Source organism: Besnoitia besnoiti, chromosome I (genome assembly GCF_002563875.1).
Source record: "Besnoitia besnoiti strain Bb-Ger1 chromosome I, whole genome shotgun sequence".
In the NCBI taxonomy this organism is placed as follows: domain Eukaryota; phylum Apicomplexa; class Conoidasida; order Eucoccidiorida; family Sarcocystidae; genus Besnoitia; species Besnoitia besnoiti.
In genome coordinates, this window is record NC_042356.1 from 3,811,745 (window position 1) to 3,827,812 (window position 16,068).

The window sequence follows — 16,068 nt, forward strand, 5'->3', positions numbered from 1 at the left end:
CCAGTACCGCCTCTCTGCGCGCTCGCCGCGCCTCCGAGGAGTCCACTCCTCTCCCTCGAAGCACGTCCAAGCATACACATGAATATATCCAAACGCACACGTCCACATATATTTGTATAAATAAATATATATATTTATAAATATATATAAATATCCATATATACATGCACCGTAGTAGAAAACCACCGCGCACATCTCCGTATATGCGCGCACGCATTTCCCATCTCTACAACGCACGTCTGTGCCCAAGACCCCTCCCCCCCGCCGTGTTGGGAGAAACCAAGTACCCCTCCTCTTCGCCACCCCTCTCCCTCCGCAGGCGAGCCGTCCAATGTTTGAGTCATGTCCATCTGTGCATCTAGGTTGAGACTATTCGGTTAATTATTTTGAACGCTAACTCCCCGGCTAAACGTCCGACCACCAGGCGGTGTCTGCCCGTCAATGGCGCTCTTCACACTTCGTAGAGCCTGCGGATATGATCTTCGCGCACGCTGCGCCCCGAGACTGGGCAGCGTTGATGTGCTCGCACAAAGTTCACCACGCATCGGTAGCAGAAGACGAAACCCGTGGAGAGACACGCGGCGTTCGTGCGCGGCCGGTGGCAAAGAGGACAAATGCGGTCGTCCTGAGAGACGCAAACAACACATAAAAAGCTCCAACCTCCACACGAAGGAGCGCATGCGCCTGCATGCGCACGGCTCTATGCATCTTGGACAGAGGCGCGCCCGCGACATTCACATGTCTCGAACCGAAGGAACACTGCACAGCGCCCGCAGGCGAATGGGACAACTTGTCTCTGAATGCATTTGAGAGCAGGCTACTCCAACCGCTCCCGTACTGTGAGGCCCTTTGAGAAAAGTTGAAAAAAAATAGGGAGGTCGCGGCGTGCTTCCGCTTCCACAGGCGTGCGCACCAACACACGCTTATGAATAGATAAATACAATAAAAACTCTCTCTATATATAAATATATATATCCGCACGTGTACACCTGTGTGTAGGTTTGGGCCAGTGGAGCTCTGTTTCTCACCTGCGGCAGCGGGACGCATGAAGCGCCGACGCCTTGAGGCGGCGCGGGCGGCGGAGGGATTTTGATTTCTTTGGCCTCCGCTTTCTCTGCGAGCGCCTCTGCACCTAGGCCGGGGAACTGGAGCAGGTCGTTCTGCGTGGCTGCCGCCCTCACTGCTGTCTCGTAGTCCCGCCACCAGTCGAGAAGCCGCAGCGAGAGCGCGAGGCTGACGAGTGCGAGTCTCGAAAACCGCGCGAGCGTCCGCGCCAGAAAATCCACGCCGACGCGCAGGAGCCGCGCACGCGCCGGCGACTCAGGAGACGTTCCCGACCCTCGCTTGACCGCAGAGACACCCGACAGAGGAAAGAAAGGCGAGAAGGGAGAAAAAGGCGGCGGCCCCCGCACGTACACAAGACCGAGCGCGTGCATGGACGGCGACCAGTACGGAAACTTCGCACTATCTGCGAGGTACAAAAGCATGTAGACAAAACAAACCAAACCGTGCAGCCCACTCGCGGCCGGGTAGAACTTCGCAAACAGAGCCCAACGGACGCGCCAAACGTGCCGCAACAGAAGCGAAAAGCTGCGCACCTTCGCTCGCACCAGCCGAACCACCCTCGACAGAGTTCGACGAAAAGCAGAGAACGCCCTCTGCTTGCGAGTTTCAGCCTCTTTGTAACGCTCTTCTTCCTCTCCCTCGCCTTGCGAAGCAGTCTCCACGGTGAAAGGAGACTCATTGAGGAAGGTCGTAGAGTGCGTGTTGAGTGTACGTACACTGCGCAAGTAGGCGGCGTGCAGCTTTCGACGCAGCAAAGGAAGAAGAAGAAAAAGAACGCTGAAGAAAACTTGGCGCTTCCTGAGAGTTAAACCCCCCGCAGGCGTCCTTCCCGCGGCCTCGATCAGATTGAGCATCCTGGAGATCTCTGCATCCTGCTCTCTTTTCCTATTCATCGCTTCTTCTGTGGGTAAGCGGCTGTGTGAGCTCCCAACCACCTGCGCGGCGCCAGCCGAGGCGGCACTTGGCACTTCTGGGCCTGCCTCCGAGGCCTCCGGAAGAAAGCCCGAAGCGGATGGCGGCTGCGAAGACGCAGGAGGTGGCGCCGCAGAAGGCTCGATTGAAGAAGAGACAGGAAGCCAGGCACTATCGAGGCGCTGGAGGCCGTAGAAATGCTCGGCGAAGGACGCCGAAGACGCGCAAAGACTCTGATACTCGACCCCGGCGATGCACAGTCCGTACAGAAGCTCCCAGTGCGTGAGCATCCAGAGAACGAGGCGCCGAGGCGAAACGAAGCTGCGCCTCTCTCTCAGAAAGAGAAGTAAATCCCCCAAAACGCCTTTTGACAGTCTGGCAAATCTCCCAGGTCTCTGCGTCTCCTCGGTTCCCGAATCCGACACCGAAGCGCGACGGGGTCCGCCGTTGGCGCCGCGTTTCTGCCTCTCTTCCTTGCGCCTTGTTGGATCGTCCTTCTTCCCTTCTTCGCGGGCGCCGCCCACGGCGTGCGCGGCCTCGCGGCCGTCTTTCCATGCATGCGAGCTCCGCCTCTGCATGTCTGCGACTGCGTCTGCGTCCGCGCGGCGGAGGCGCTCTTCTTCTTCTCTCTCCAGCGGGTTTGTGAGCACGTCGACGACGTGCTGAAGCGCCGCGAGGAGACCCTCGAGGAGTTTCTGCTGCGCAACGAGCTCGAAAAAAGAAGGCTGCCGCAGGTCGCTGCGCGCGAGAAAGAGTGCACGAAGCTCAGCTGAGCGAGCGGGCGCAATCAGCCTCTGAGGCGCTGCGGCGCCCGACGCAGCAGGCCGCGCATCCAGAGAAGAGTAGGAAAGCGACTGCGACTGCGACGCGAGCGAAAGGGAAGGCGAAGCACGCGTAAAGGGCAAGGAAGAAGACAGGGCACCGGCTGGAAGGGCAGCCTCGGCGGCAGCAGCCGGCGCAGAGCGAACAGAAGGACGCTGAGAGACAGCAAAAGGACTAGGAGGAGGCGGAGGCAGAGCCAAGGGAGACAGAGACTGCGGAGAAAACGGCGGAGGGGGGTAAAGAGTCGTCGAAAAGACCGCGCCTGCGGGCTCCATCGTGAACCGCGCAGACGAGAGAAGAGACAATCGCAAAGAGTCTATTCCTTCTGTTTTCGTACTGGAAACGTAGAGAACCCCGAGAGAGCCCTGTGAAAGCCCGTGGTCTCCTGGGCGGCTCCTCTCGGCCGCCCGAGTGTTGCCTCGTGGAGAGAAGGCGAGAAAAACGCTAGCTCGGAGGGCGTCTTCCTGCTTCCGGCGCCGTTCTCCTCGGCTGTTTGATTGTTACAAGAAGGTGAAAAAGAGACGACGAGGGTCGCAGGGCTGTCGTCGAGGTTGTCTTCAGCGAACAAGGCAGAGACGACAGAGCGGTCTCCCGAAAGTGCATGATGCTGTGCGCCCCTCTCAGGTGTAGTAAGGAAGCGACTTTAGAAACGCCACGAGCTGCTCCACAAAGATCGGCTGAGTGACCGCAAGACCGGGCAGGTAGCCGGGCGCCTGCACGACAAACTCGACAAAGAACGCGACATAAATGTGGTGAAGACTGTCGCGCAGCGTGGGGACCTCCGGTGACGTGAGGCAGACGAATTTGTAGCCTGAGCGCAAGTACAGAAAGACACGAGAACACAGAAAAAATAACGAGAATACATGGTGACCGCGGGAATCCGACTCTGCAGCAAGGCGAGCGACCCGCATGAGTGAAACCGCGGCTTTTGAGTTTCGAGTTGCCCATAGCGCAGCGGCATCTGTAAAGACCTCTTTGCAGAAAGCCAGTCTAGGCGCTTCGCCTCTATTCGAAACATGGAAGGCGACCTTTGTTGCTGCCGCTGAAAAACAGAGCGCAGATGAAGACACACTGCATCCGGACCCACATGTGACAGCTCCCAACATCGAACGCCAGTCCGGTCGCGAGGAAGCGAAACCTCGAAGCGCCACGCGCGGAGCACTTGGCGCCCCCCGCAAGCCCGTCACGATCCGAAAAGCACTCTCTCCTGTCGTCTTTTTGGGGAATACCTGTCGGAGTTTCGAGGCAATGGAGTTTGTACGTGGAGGTGGTGAAGGCGTGGAAGGGACCGCCGATGGCAGCGCAGGCTCTTCGCTGCTGAAGCTGACTGGCGACGCTGCCGCCTCCTCTCCCGCCGCCGCTCTGCAGCCCGCCGGGCTGTTGGGGTTGGGGTCCGATTTGTTCGCAGAAGGTTTTCATCGAGAAAAGCAGGCCGCTGAGGAGTTTCTCGAGGTGCTGCTGCTGGCGCGTGTGCGGATTCCCAGCCTCAGAGCCGACACCTCCTTTGGCAAGGGCGCCGCGACTGTCCTCCGCAGCCTTGCCGGCCGCGGAAGCGCCCCTCGGCAGCAAACTTGCTTGGGAGCCGCCTCCGAGCGACGCGCCCGCCGCCAAGTTTCCATCCGTCGACGCGCCTTGGCGAGTGCCAGGGCGGCCAGAGTTCGCTGACAGGCCCGCGGCCGTTGGCAGGAACAAAGTCGAACCCGCGCCTGGTGTAGAGACACTCGACTCCCCGCCGGCGCCGTCTATAAAGGCCTCCTCGCGATGCGAGAGCAGAATCGAGTAGATGCACTGGTGCCGGTGGAAAATGTAGAAAGAAAATATCATTGTGCAGATGCTGCAGAGACAGGAGAAGCTGCGGAACCCCAAGGATGTCGAGGCGAGACAGGATCTGCGGAACAACGAGACAGAGATAGAAAGACGGTTTGAGGGGGCTTCCAGACTTGTAGACGACTACGTAGCGAGAGACGACGACGTGAGGAGAGCAGCGAAGTAAATCGGTTCACCCAACACAGCTTCGGAGGGGGAAATACGAGCGAAACACCTAAGTCGGCAAGCCCTGCCATCGGCTAGAGTCCGTAACAAGCTCACTTTGGCAGCTCGACTCCTGCGGAAACAGCACGGAACTTTATAAGGATGCGCTGAATCGAGACACGCGAGCCACTGCAGAAGGCGATTGACCGGCGTTTGACGGAAAAACGTGAAGTCCAGTCGAGGATAGACCGCAGAACTGTCAATCGAGATCGAATGTGCAAGACAAACAGCGAACCAAATCTATATGTGCAGGGCAAGCCAGCAACCGCACGGACTCCAGGATGGAGCAGAGCCTGGCTTTTCCGCCGCGTCCCCTGTGACCCTGCGCTTTCGCCTCAGCGAAAGTATCTGTTGTCCTGTTGAGCGAGAGCAGCGGGGTACACCAGCCTTTCAACGTCTTGCAGAAGCGTCCCTTCCGTTTTGTTCCCCTTGATTCGCACTTTTTTGAGCGACGTTCTGAACATAAGCTTTTTGACCTTGTCTGCGCTAACCCTCCAGCAAAGTTGCCTGGATGCGAAAAGTTGGCAGGAGCTGCTCCGAGGCTGGCCATATCCCCGCGGCGAAAAGCCGTATCCGAGTGGATTTCTGCAGCACCGTCTGGCGTGCGCCTCGTCCATCACTCCATACGACAACAGGAGCATCGCTCGTGTTTACGCCATGCGAAAGAAAACACGAACTGTCTTGCGGTTTTTGGAGGGGCATCAGCGACAGGGTGTTTGACAGCTGCTCTCTGGGGTGCACGTACTGCGTGAGAAGTGTCGTTCTTCCTGTGCGTTAGCTTTCTTGGCATACCACTCAGCAGCTTCTGAATTTACCGTCCGTGTCTCTTTCTTTTTTGATGGACGGCTGGCGGAGTCCGCGAATCAAAGTGCTGCGCGTTTCATGGCTTATTCCGACACTTCTCACACGTCACGACTTCCAGCGGCTCTTCAGTATGACAGGACGGGTGATTCCACGGTGTTCCGGTTTGCGTGAGACCTCGCTTGGTTCACCACGTTGTTTTGCGTTTCCGTCGTGAGAACAAAATGCCCTGTGGAGACCTCGACATTGCCGCCCGGTCCCTGCCTCCTGCCTGTCCTCACCAAGATTCGCACAGTCTAGCAGCCGCCACTGCTTCACACGAGTCTTCGCCTCTCGTTGCTCGCGACAGCCGACGAGGCTCTGCGTCTCACGAGACCAAACCCCCCCGGAGTTCAGGGTGTGCGTCAGGGCATTCTGACAGTGTTCGAGAGCTCCTGCCCGACACCAGGTCTTCCTCTTGCGTCGTTCGCCGCGCGAATTCCTCGGTTTTCCCTGCGCCGCGGACTGCAGCCTTCGGACCCGCAGCGCCATCTCGCTCCCTTCCCGCGTCGCCCGTCGGCTCCGCCTCTGCTGGCGAGAGCAGCAGCCAGCCTCGCGAAGCCTCCGCCGAAATTTCGCCGGTAGAACGGTCTCTGTTCAACTTCGTTCGCTTCGTCGTCTCCCTCGCTGTCCCTCCCGAAGTCCTTTTGCAGGCCACGGCGGCCCTCAGTCCCTCTGCTGCAGCTTCGCGTCCTCCCTCCCGGGTGTCTCCTGCTTCTGCCGGCTCGCAGGCAGCAGAGGAACCTGTCCGGTTTAGTTCCTGGTGTTGTAACTCCCCGCAAGATGCATGTTCTTCAGCCTCTGGCGCGGAGCCTCGAGAGGAGCGCCCCGCCCTCTCTCCTGGGCCGCCAGGCGGTGTCGCGGAATGTGTCTCTTCTTTCTTCTCGTTCGAGAGATCGTGCTGCGGAGACAGCACAGTCGTTGAGTCTTCTGCCTCCTGCCCTCCTCGCGGCCGAGACCATCTGTGTGCTCTCTCCAGTGTCATGTCGTCTCTCTTCTCGCCCTCTAGCTCCGCATGCGCGGGGCAAGAGGGAGAGTCCGCGGAACGAAAGCCGGCGGACTCGCTCTTCCTGCCAAGCGGCGGGCGGGCGCGAGGCTCTCGAGAGGGTGCCATCGACGGCGAGCAGCGAGACGCGCGCGGGCGAGGCTGAGTGTGCCGGAGGAAGCGCCGGGGTAGGGCGACCAGCGGGGCAAAGGCGAGGCGATCTTACGTCGCACGTCGGCGCAGGCGCCGCTGCATACGGCGTGCTGCCAGCTCTCTTCTTTCGAACCCCCCTCCAGGCAGATTTAGCGCGACGCTACTCGACGACTGCCAGCCAGAACGGCGCCCACACTCACATATCGCCCGTGAGCTCGCCTCTGCTTCTTCTGCAGTTTCCTCGCCTGCATCTCTGTCTCTCTCCTGTCTCTTCTCTCTCTTTGGGGCCCGCCGCACCGGCGAAGGCCGCAGATGCGGAGCTGCGCCTCGCAGAAGAGCCTGCCTCTGCTCCGCTTGCTCCTTCTTCGCTCGTGCCGCCTGCCATCGTCCTCCTCCCCCTGCGTGACCCTGTGGCGCTCTCTCTCGTTGAGTTGCCGCGGCCTTCCGCGGCCTCCGGAAGCGCGCCAGAGGAGCCGGAGAGACCTGCGTTTTCCTTGGAGGCGTCCACGCCCGCGAGCGAAGTCGAGACAGGGGCGAGCGAGATTGCGCTGAGGCTCCCGGAAGGGGAAGAAATCGGCGGCGAGCAGAAGATCGACGGAGACGAGAGAGTCGTCATCGAACTGGAGGTGAGGCAATCGCGAACGCAGAGTATGGCGTGCGAGGAGGAGGGACGGTGACTCGTCAATGAGAGGGGCGGCCGCGTGTGTGGAACTTTTTCTTTCCGTTTTCGTACAAGGCGTGCCGCGTGATGCGTTTGTTTCCAGCGCTTCGAGAGAGAGTTCTTTATAGACTGTAGCTAGGTGTAATGTGGTAATGGCGATGCAAGGCCTCGCTTGGATCGTTATCTTCTCACTGCGGACGAACGTGTTCGCCGAGGAGAACGGTAGCGTCTCTGTGAACAGAGCAGCATATCCAGCCCCCTCGCTTTGTGAACTCGCTGTGTCTTATCTGCGTCGGGCGTTCGCTGCGTGCATCGCAGTTGCGGCTGTTGGCGTTGGTTTCCCTCGCGAGTGAGTTTAGGAAACAGTTTTTCACGGAGACGAGGCTCCTCTCCGCTTTTTTTCTTCTGCAGTGCATGAACAAGAAGAATCGACTGGCATTCCGCAAGAGACGAAGACGCCTGGGAGAGCGCGTCAGCTTGCGCTACAGATGATCTCAGGCCCCCGTGCCATCCCCTCCTCCGCACGTTTTTTCGCGGGTTTTTCGGCGGAGCCTGTCCCTCTGTTTCTCCTGCCGCTGGCGCATTCCTATGTGCACTGGAAGCACTGTCTTTCGCAGCGTGTGCGCAATGTCAAGGGCAGCTGCTACTGGAACAGGTGACACGACGTGTGCGTGCATTCAGGGTTATCTATATATATATATATATATATGTATATATATCTATAGGTATATATCTGTGTATATCTGTATGTATGGAGGTACATGCTTGAATGTGCGGTGTACTGGGAGGTGTGTACGTCGGGGGTCCGATGTCTTGGATTCCGCGAAAGGGCGTTTCGTGTGTTCTCGCTCTTGGCTGATTTACGCTCAGTTCAACTCCAGGGGGGGGCGACGCAGTGCTTCTAGCGAAGCCAGTTTCCTCGACTAAGGAGGCAGTCGACAAGCGATCGGATGCGAGGCTGCGTCCGCAAGTGCCGGTTCGCAGGCAGGCGCGATTGCTCCCCTGTTAAGTTTTGCGTTCACTCGCTCGGTGAATGGAGCCGGAATCTCCCTTGCCTTCGCGAATCCGAAGGAGGGCACGATTCTTCTTTGTAGCTGCTGGTATGGGGGGGAGGCATTGTCGCGCGGCGGCGCCATCCATGTGAACGCAGAGTCATGAAACGGGCGGCACAGCACACGGTGGAGCAAAAACGCTCAAAGCAAAGTTTTCCGCGCAGATGGCATTGTCCAAGGGAGACTTAATAGTGATGCGAGGCACGCAGTCGCGCACGTTCATTGGCAGGCACACTCCCTTGTGATTCTGAAGTCTCGTGGAGTCCAGCCGTGGCTGGCTGCGTTACGAAACAGGAAAAACGAACGAAATACCGGCGGCGCCTGTGGTAGGAGCGTGGCCTCGCTTAAAAAGATTAACAAAAGGAATTGACAGATATACGTAGATGGCGTCACAATTTCAGCAGAGAAACGGTGTGCGCGCTCTGGACAGAAAGAGACCGAGCGCCCGCAAAGAAGACGGCCCTGTGTGGCGCATCGACGTACATTTTCGCCCCCAGAGTTGTAGTACTTAATATGAGAAGACAGACTCTTTGCAAGGGACACCTCCGCACGTGGAATCGCTAAATCCGGTTGCCCCTTGGACTCAGATGGCGCGTGCTCAAAATCGGCAACTTCTCGACGCCCCCACGTATTTCTCATAAGACACAAATTCACTTCAGAAGAGACCTGAGGGGATACAGGTGTTTATGCAGTGTGGGTCTATGCAGTTTAGCTGGCCGTTGCCGAGGAAGGTCACAGGCTAACAGCGCACTGAACCACGCGAAGCAGCTGCACTTCTCAAGTCCCGGCTGATCTGCCCGCACACGCGGCACGGCCAACGTCCATAGAGCGTCGACCGTCACTGTAAAACAGTTACTTCCCTGCGGCAGCTGCTGGTTTGAATCGACCGACGCCTCGGGAGGCGAAGCGAAGAGCTTTTTGTTCGCCGCGCGCGCCAGCGTCACCAAGCACCGTTGTGTTTGCGGTTATACCAGCCGCCGAATTTCTTCCAACTGCGCACCGACGCCCTGCGCCAGAAAGAAGGACCCTAACGCGCAGACGAGCGCAGTCGTGACGTGGATGGTGATGAGGAATGCGGTGGCGTAGTAAAAGAAATACGCCTTCCAGCCACTGCAGCTGGCGTATTGATCCGCGTCGCTGTCATGTTGTTGAGTCATACTGTTCGAAGAGTCTACGAGGACGACGATACCCCAGCCGGCCGTCACCATGTCGAGAATAGCCATCGTCATGGTGACCAGACTCGCGCTCGCCCACTCTCGCTCAGTCCCCCAGCTCTGACAAGAGAGAAGCGAGAAGTAAATAATCATTGCGAACGCTACAGCTGAGAAGGAGCAGAGAGAGCCAAGGCGAACAAACAACACACACATACGAACAGGACAATGCCACCGCTTGGAGGGAGAAAACGCCTGCCCCCGGGACTCCGGTGTGCTCGCCAGACTGATGGTAGAGGCAACGCGTCCCCATGCAACGGAGAATGCTGCCGAATCGTTCTGCGGCTGCGCGAGGGGCCAGTCTGCCTACGCCCAGCCACGGGACGTAGCCCAGTCCTCCACAGAACTAGAGGAATAGCTGGCGCAAGAGAGCAGAGGAATAAGAACACTGACCACGCTCTCAACACTCCTGGGAGCACGCTTGGGGCACACAATGGCAAAAGCTGCGTCAGGCAAAAGAAACGCGCGCAAAAGGAGCGAGTGGCGGCCGAACAGGGCACCAGCGGGAAGCACAGGGAAAAGACGAGCGGATTTGTGCGACACGCGTAGACACGCAGAGATTTCATCACGCAGGTGGGGCGAGCGGCAACCAACAGTGCCTCTAGCAGCTTGTGGACTCCCTATTCCCTGACAGCTCTGTGCCCCCCGGTGCGATGGCGCTACCTTGGTCAACACAGAAACGGCCCTTACCGCAGCAGACGCCACAGTAGTAGACGTTCAGGAGCAGCTCGGGGCACGACAAATCTCCGATGGAGGGGAAACCGAATGCAGCCGAGGCGGTGATGAACAAGCCAATGTGCAGGAAGATCAGCCCTTTGATCCACTGAACAACTGGATTGAGGATGAGCGGAGCAGGCCCGCCTCCCGTGGGCTTGGAACAAATGTATTTAAGCATCATCATCTTGTTGAGGTCCTCAGCTGGAGAGCGTCTGCCAAAGATGCAACTGACGGGCCTTGGGGAAGCCCTCCGCCAGGTACCCGAGAGTGAGTCCACACGTATCGAAAGGCGAGCGATATCCCCTGAAGTGGACGATCAGGTCTCGGTGCGGAGGCCGTACTCTTCCAGTCACGGGAGTCTTCAGACGTCTGCTCACATCAGCGGATGTTGGCAGCCCTACACGCAAGCGGGGCTGGTGCTGTACGTTGCGCAGAATACCCTGCAAATCGAAACACTGCTCGAGCAAAGGAAGTGGAAACGAGTCTGCTCCATCGTTCCGTTGGCTCCATAAGGCACCAGCGGCCGAAACGCGACAGGAAGCTCTAAGCCTACTCCGTAAAGACAGAGTGTCGGCTGCCTCGTTGATAGCTGCTTCGTTTTGGCTCTCCCCTTGGCGGGCGAACTTCGCTCGCCTTCCTAACGTGCCGCCTGGAAAACCGAACTCATGCATGACGGCGCCATGCAGCGCCGTGGTGGTCGACGCCTTGCACGCAGTTTGGTAAGACTGAAAACGGACAGCTACTGAGACTATGTTCATTTCACTGTTGCTCCAGAATGCCAAAATCAGTGCACGAGGACGACCGTGCCTGCCAGGTCTCCGGCGCGTGAGCATGCAGCCATAAAGAGAGCCGGCGCATGTAGACAGTTTCCGGTGCGTCGACCTGCCAGCCAAAGACACTTCCACTGTGCAGTTCTTGCGACTGTTCGATCTGAGACTAGCTCCAGCGCGTTTTCTCGAGTTCCTCGGCCTTGTTGGTTTGGTTTTGTCCAGCGGAGCGCGCGCAGCCAACTGCTCTAGTCTCCTTTGCAGCAGCCAACACATCTGGAGACACCGCCGGCAGAGACAAAACAGTGCCTGACGGTGCCCGTGCCCAGCCAAAGTCACCGCGGCTGGGAAACATCCAGAGCTTGCCCGCGAACACTGCGTGTCTTCAGATAAGCCAAATGCCAGATGGAATGACACTGGCACAGACGGTGGTGCGCGCTTCTACATGGAACCCACACAAACAAGACTGTGACATCGTGGCGTGGCATTTTCGAGGCCGCTTGCAAACTCTCCACTGAGCCAGCCTCAACTACGCGAACTGCAGGTGCACGCGACTGCTGGGGCCCTCGTCAGAAGCTTGGTTTAAGCATTTTATGGAGCTCTGTAAGGGCTGGGGTTCCTCACGGACGTGGTGTGATGCTGCACACCAGCTGCGCAGGCTGCGTCACTTCCCGGCAACACAGCGATGTGTTGCTTGAAACAGCGACGCCTTTGTTCACACCCACGGTCCGGGGACGCGAATCTCTATTCCTATGTGATGTACGGCTCTGCGAGCTACCGAAGTATATGATACTGATGTAGCACGGTATTCCTCGAGAACATAACCAGTTTTGCCTCGACGAACGCCTTCTGCCAGCTCGGATAATGCAGTGGTCGTTGACCGTCCAGGTGCGTCATGTAGGCTGTCTGCAAAGACTTCAGTCAGCTGCAGGATGCAAGCGACACCCCCTGGATGCTGCGGCAAAAGTGCCGATCCTCGAGAATGCTTGACTGAGCGGAGGACGCCTCCGGGTCCAACGGCAGCCATGCCTTGTAGATTTGCTAGGCCGGTTCCACGCGTGGTGCAGGTCATCGGCCGTGTCCAGTTGAATTTCTATGACGCATCAGCAGTTTGTGGCGTAAGTCGTCGCAACTATGCATTCGTAAGACAATTTATTGGAGTCCTTGGTAACAGTTAATGCTCGGAGCATCGCCTTGTCATGAAGCAACACAGCAAGGCAAGCACGGAATTTTCTAGGCTCAAAAGGACAGGAGTGAGCACTCCCAAGCACTCTGCGTTGTAAACAGTCACGCGTGACCAGGCAAGTACGAAAAAGGCTGGAGTCGAGGACAACCACGCGGTTGTGGCTGAAGGGAGGTTCGGCGGCCCTAGGCTCTAGAAACTTTGGGTGCAGACGGAGAGCAGAGCATAACCTGCCTGCGCCGAAGTCTCCAGTCTCCTCCAGTGCCCCGCGGAATGTTCCCTTGGACATTCCAACTTGTCTTCGTCTACAGAGGCGCTTGAGCGAGAAACGAGGGAGTTTCCAGTGATTGCTGGAGTTCGATGTAACACGTTCACAGTGTAAATCATGCGAGGACAAAGTGCACGCCTGCAAACGGATGTGGATTTGTCACGCACAAAGCTGAGAATTGTGAGTAGATGCGTGTGGAACTTGTGAGTTTCGTGATACAGTCTGCTGGGCTACGTCTATCAATGAATGATGTGGAACTGAAATCTGACCTGCCTGCACAGAATGAACTGGGAAGACAGCAAAGGATATTACAGTTCCGCTCACTTCGCTTGCTGAATGCTATATTGCAGCTTCTTTACGACGGCAGCAGTTGGAAACGGGGCAGAGGTGAGATGCTGGGGAGTTATGCTGCCGAGTCTGCAAAACAGATCCGTTTATTGCAGACAAGACAATGAATCCGGGAGCTACACCATCGCTGTTTGCAGACGATTTCAGGCTTAAATCGGCTGGCGGAGAGGGTGAGCACATATGGTAGGCAAGATGGCAGCTCCGGCAATATCCAGTCTCTCGTATGCACCACGTTTCTTCGCCACGTGCCGATCACTATAAAGCGTGAAATGGCTTGAGGCCATTTACTCGTTTTCTGACTACCGTACGCGCGTCGAGGCTTTTCAGTGCACATCCCCGAGCTGCCTCCTCGTTGCATACACTGCATGACACATTATAGGGCATGCCTGCATCCATCAGAGAAATCAAGCTCATCAAAGTCAATATCAGCTCTGTGGTACGGCGAGACGCTTTCCCGGATGGGGACCTCCACAGCCAAAACGAAACCCGTGCATGCGTGGAAATCAGACCGGCACCCTGCCACCATATCCGGCAAAGCATTCAAGCAGGCGACGCAAGGCATATGATAGTCGTGGGATGGGCAGAACATCTGGAAAGCTGCATCACTGAATGCAAACGATGAGCGTCGTTCAGTTTGAAGCATTCCGAGTCGTGCATGCGTTGGCGCACAAGGGTTACACACAGAGAGAGACTTTCTTCGTGCGCATGCGGTTCACGAGACCTGCCGCTGGCGTTTCTTTCGGCGGAAAACAGAAACCACAACGGACGACATCTCCAGTTTTCTGATTCGTTGTGCCTCACTTGACTCTCTGACACCGATAGCGCCCTTGCTTGCGGGCTGACTGCCGGTTTTTCTCACGCAGGGTCTACCAGCGGCTGAGAGACGCGGTCTTCTTGGGTGCGCTCGTTACGCAAGTTCTATTAAAGGAACTTCCCTTAAAGAGCTGCAACCGTGTCGCATTTATTCTTCCGACCCTTGTTTTAAGGTTCCCATAGTTCCGTCTCACGGTCGGTCCCCGTATCGCGCGGACCCCGAACCTTTCGGCCGCCTGTTCGTTACGCGGGAGGGTCTTGGCGGCAGCTTGGAGGAGCGTCGCTCTTTTCAGTTTCCACAGGAGCTTAAGACGTCTTTTTTCTTGTCAGTACACACCGGTGTGCTCCCACCAAACGGGTTCTTGCGCCTCTTTCCACCGGGTGCAGCATCGCCTCTGCGCGCAGCGTTGCCCGCGCTGGAAAAATCGGAGTCTGGAACTGGCGCTTGAGTCACTCCTGAGCCATTCTTGCCAGAATGAGCGGAACGGGGGCCACCGTTTCGGCTGCGCCGACGGCCAGCGGCGTCGTGAGTGGAGGACCGAGTTACCTGCCGCTCGCTCTCGTGGATAAGTGCATTGGCAGCCGCATCTGGATCATCATGAAGGGCGACAAAGAACTCGCCGGAACGCTCCGCGGCTTTGACGACTTCGTCAACATGGTACGCCTGCATCCGACTCGAGTCTCGGAGGACGACAGGGGGGGGAGGGGATGGGGGGGGCGGGAGGGGGGAAGTGGAGTGAACCGAAGATCAGTACATCATTCGCCAGAACTTGGGGTATCTCTGCGCGCTTCCGGCGCCGTGGCTGGCGCGCAGAGAGCCGTTTGTCTACCGGCTGTGGTGAAGGCGCGGGCGGTGTAGTGGTCTTCCGGTGCAGCAGCCGAGGCACCGCGAGACCTGAGGGGTGCGATTCTCGACTTAGGTTCCTTGAGTTTTGGTTTGGTTGAATTATCGCACCCAGATAACTCCATACCCGTCACGTTCGCGTTCCGGTATGCTTGTCCCCAAGCATTTTGTGCATTTGGCAGTGTCTAGCGACAGTTCGAGTGCGTAGAGCTGCGCCGATTGCCGGGCGCACGGCCGCTGGGCGGCGGAGCTGAGCCGCGCGTGTTCGGAGGCGTGTCTCCGTGTGCTGTCTGGACCTTCTGCAGGTGCTGGACGACGTGACTGAGTATACATTCACTCCGAAGGGCGTCAAGAAGACCAAGCTGCAAAGCATTCTGCTGAACGGTAACAACATCACCATGCTCGTGCCTGGCGGCGATCCCGAAGAGGCCGAGGACGCCGAGGCTGCGGAGGGCGCGGCCCAGGTTGACGCGTCCGCGTAACTCAGAGCAGAATGCAGCCTCATAAACCCTAAAACCTACAGCATGGTTCCGGCTGTTGGTGTTGTCTTCCTCTCTTTTCTCTTCTTCGTGCGTCTCTCTGGTGCTCTGCCGTCGACTGTTCTTTTGGAGAGTCTCTGCTTCGAACTTCCGCTGCCCGCTCTGTTCAGGTTTCACTTCTGATTACTCAGGCACGCGCCAGCTATTTGGCGCCTGCTGGCTACGCCGCTGTAGAGCCCACAGGACTCCCAAACGAATGCGAGAAGGCCCTAGAACAGCACGGCAGTGTCCACTAGATCAATTGCTCGCTAGGGGGTTAGGTCTTCTCTTTGAAGTGACGAGGCCTCAACTACGACTGCGGGGGATTCGAGTCCTGCATTTTTAGCTAGCCAGCTGGCGTATCTCAGTGCTGCGGTACTACAACCTTCCTCTACAAAGCTGGATTCGCACCTGCGCCTAGCTAGACTTCACCGCCCTCAGAAACGAGTAGCAGTGCAGCTAGGGGTCTCAGAAGGGCTGTGCGCGCATTTCCAAAGACCTCCCACACGCCTACAAGTTACTTCGCTTTCTGGCGCGCATGCCGTAGAAGTGCAGAGTCAGCAAGAAAACTAGAAAAACTAGAGACTGACGAGAGGCCTGATATAGTCTGACGGTAGTTCAGCCTATCGTTCTGGCCAACAGAGGCGGCGGCGAACGTAGAAGCAACGGTGAGGCTTCAGAGGCCCCCACCAGCAGGGCAGGAAGGTCAGAAATGAAGCGAGACAGGCGTGGATTTCTTTTTCGCATTCCGCTTGTTCAAAAACATACGATTTTTTTAAGTCTCGGACTCGTGTGTGTGGAGAGTACACATCACACTCTCTGCGACATCAGCCGCGAGCCCGATCCGGGCTGTGGAGAGAAAAGACACTCGAGGAAAC

At 57.6% G+C, this 16,068-nt stretch overlaps 6 protein-coding genes across 6 annotated transcripts; 2 read left to right on the forward strand and 4 right to left on the reverse strand.

The window, feature by feature from the left end:
* Positions 1-451: 451 nt before the first annotated feature.
* On the reverse strand, positions 452-3,074 carry BESB_005540 (uncharacterized protein; the record flags this gene model as incomplete). The annotated part of the gene is made up of 2 exons (XM_029359309.1): positions 452-625; positions 1,029-3,074. The coding sequence occupies 2 exons, from the start codon at positions 3,072-3,074 to the stop codon at positions 452-454; spliced, it is 2,220 nt and encodes a 739-aa protein (XP_029222222.1).
* A 345-nt stretch (positions 3,075-3,419) lies between these two features.
* BESB_005550 (Sybindin family protein) lies at positions 3,420-4,623 on the reverse strand (the record flags this gene model as incomplete). The annotated part of the gene is made up of 2 exons (XM_029359310.1): positions 3,420-3,610; positions 4,029-4,623. 2 exons carry the CDS (start codon positions 4,621-4,623, stop codon positions 3,420-3,422), a joined length of 786 nt encoding a protein of 261 aa, XP_029222223.1.
* Positions 4,624-5,855: 1,232 nt separating this feature from the next.
* BESB_005560 (uncharacterized protein) lies at positions 5,856-6,821 on the forward strand (the record flags this gene model as incomplete). Its single annotated transcript, XM_029359311.1, has 1 exon — positions 5,856-6,821. One exon carries the CDS (start codon positions 5,856-5,858, stop codon positions 6,819-6,821), a length of 966 nt encoding a protein of 321 aa, XP_029222224.1.
* Positions 6,822-7,004: 183 nt separating this feature from the next.
* On the reverse strand, positions 7,005-7,424 carry BESB_005570 (uncharacterized protein; the record flags this gene model as incomplete). The annotated part of the gene is made up of 1 exon (XM_029359312.1): positions 7,005-7,424. One exon carries the CDS (start codon positions 7,422-7,424, stop codon positions 7,005-7,007), a length of 420 nt encoding a protein of 139 aa, XP_029222225.1.
* A 2,062-nt stretch (positions 7,425-9,486) lies between these two features.
* Positions 9,487-10,633, reverse strand: BESB_005580 (putative membrane protein; the record flags this gene model as incomplete). Its single annotated transcript, XM_029359313.1, has 2 exons — positions 9,487-9,842; positions 10,423-10,633. 2 exons carry the CDS (start codon positions 10,631-10,633, stop codon positions 9,487-9,489), a joined length of 567 nt encoding a protein of 188 aa, XP_029222226.1.
* Positions 10,634-14,303: 3,670 nt separating this feature from the next.
* On the forward strand, positions 14,304-15,154 carry BESB_005590 (putative small nuclear ribonucleoprotein E; the record flags this gene model as incomplete). The annotated part of the gene is made up of 2 exons (XM_029359314.1): positions 14,304-14,486; positions 14,978-15,154. 2 exons carry the CDS (start codon positions 14,304-14,306, stop codon positions 15,152-15,154), a joined length of 360 nt encoding a protein of 119 aa, XP_029222227.1.
* Positions 15,155-16,068: the final 914 nt, after the last annotated feature.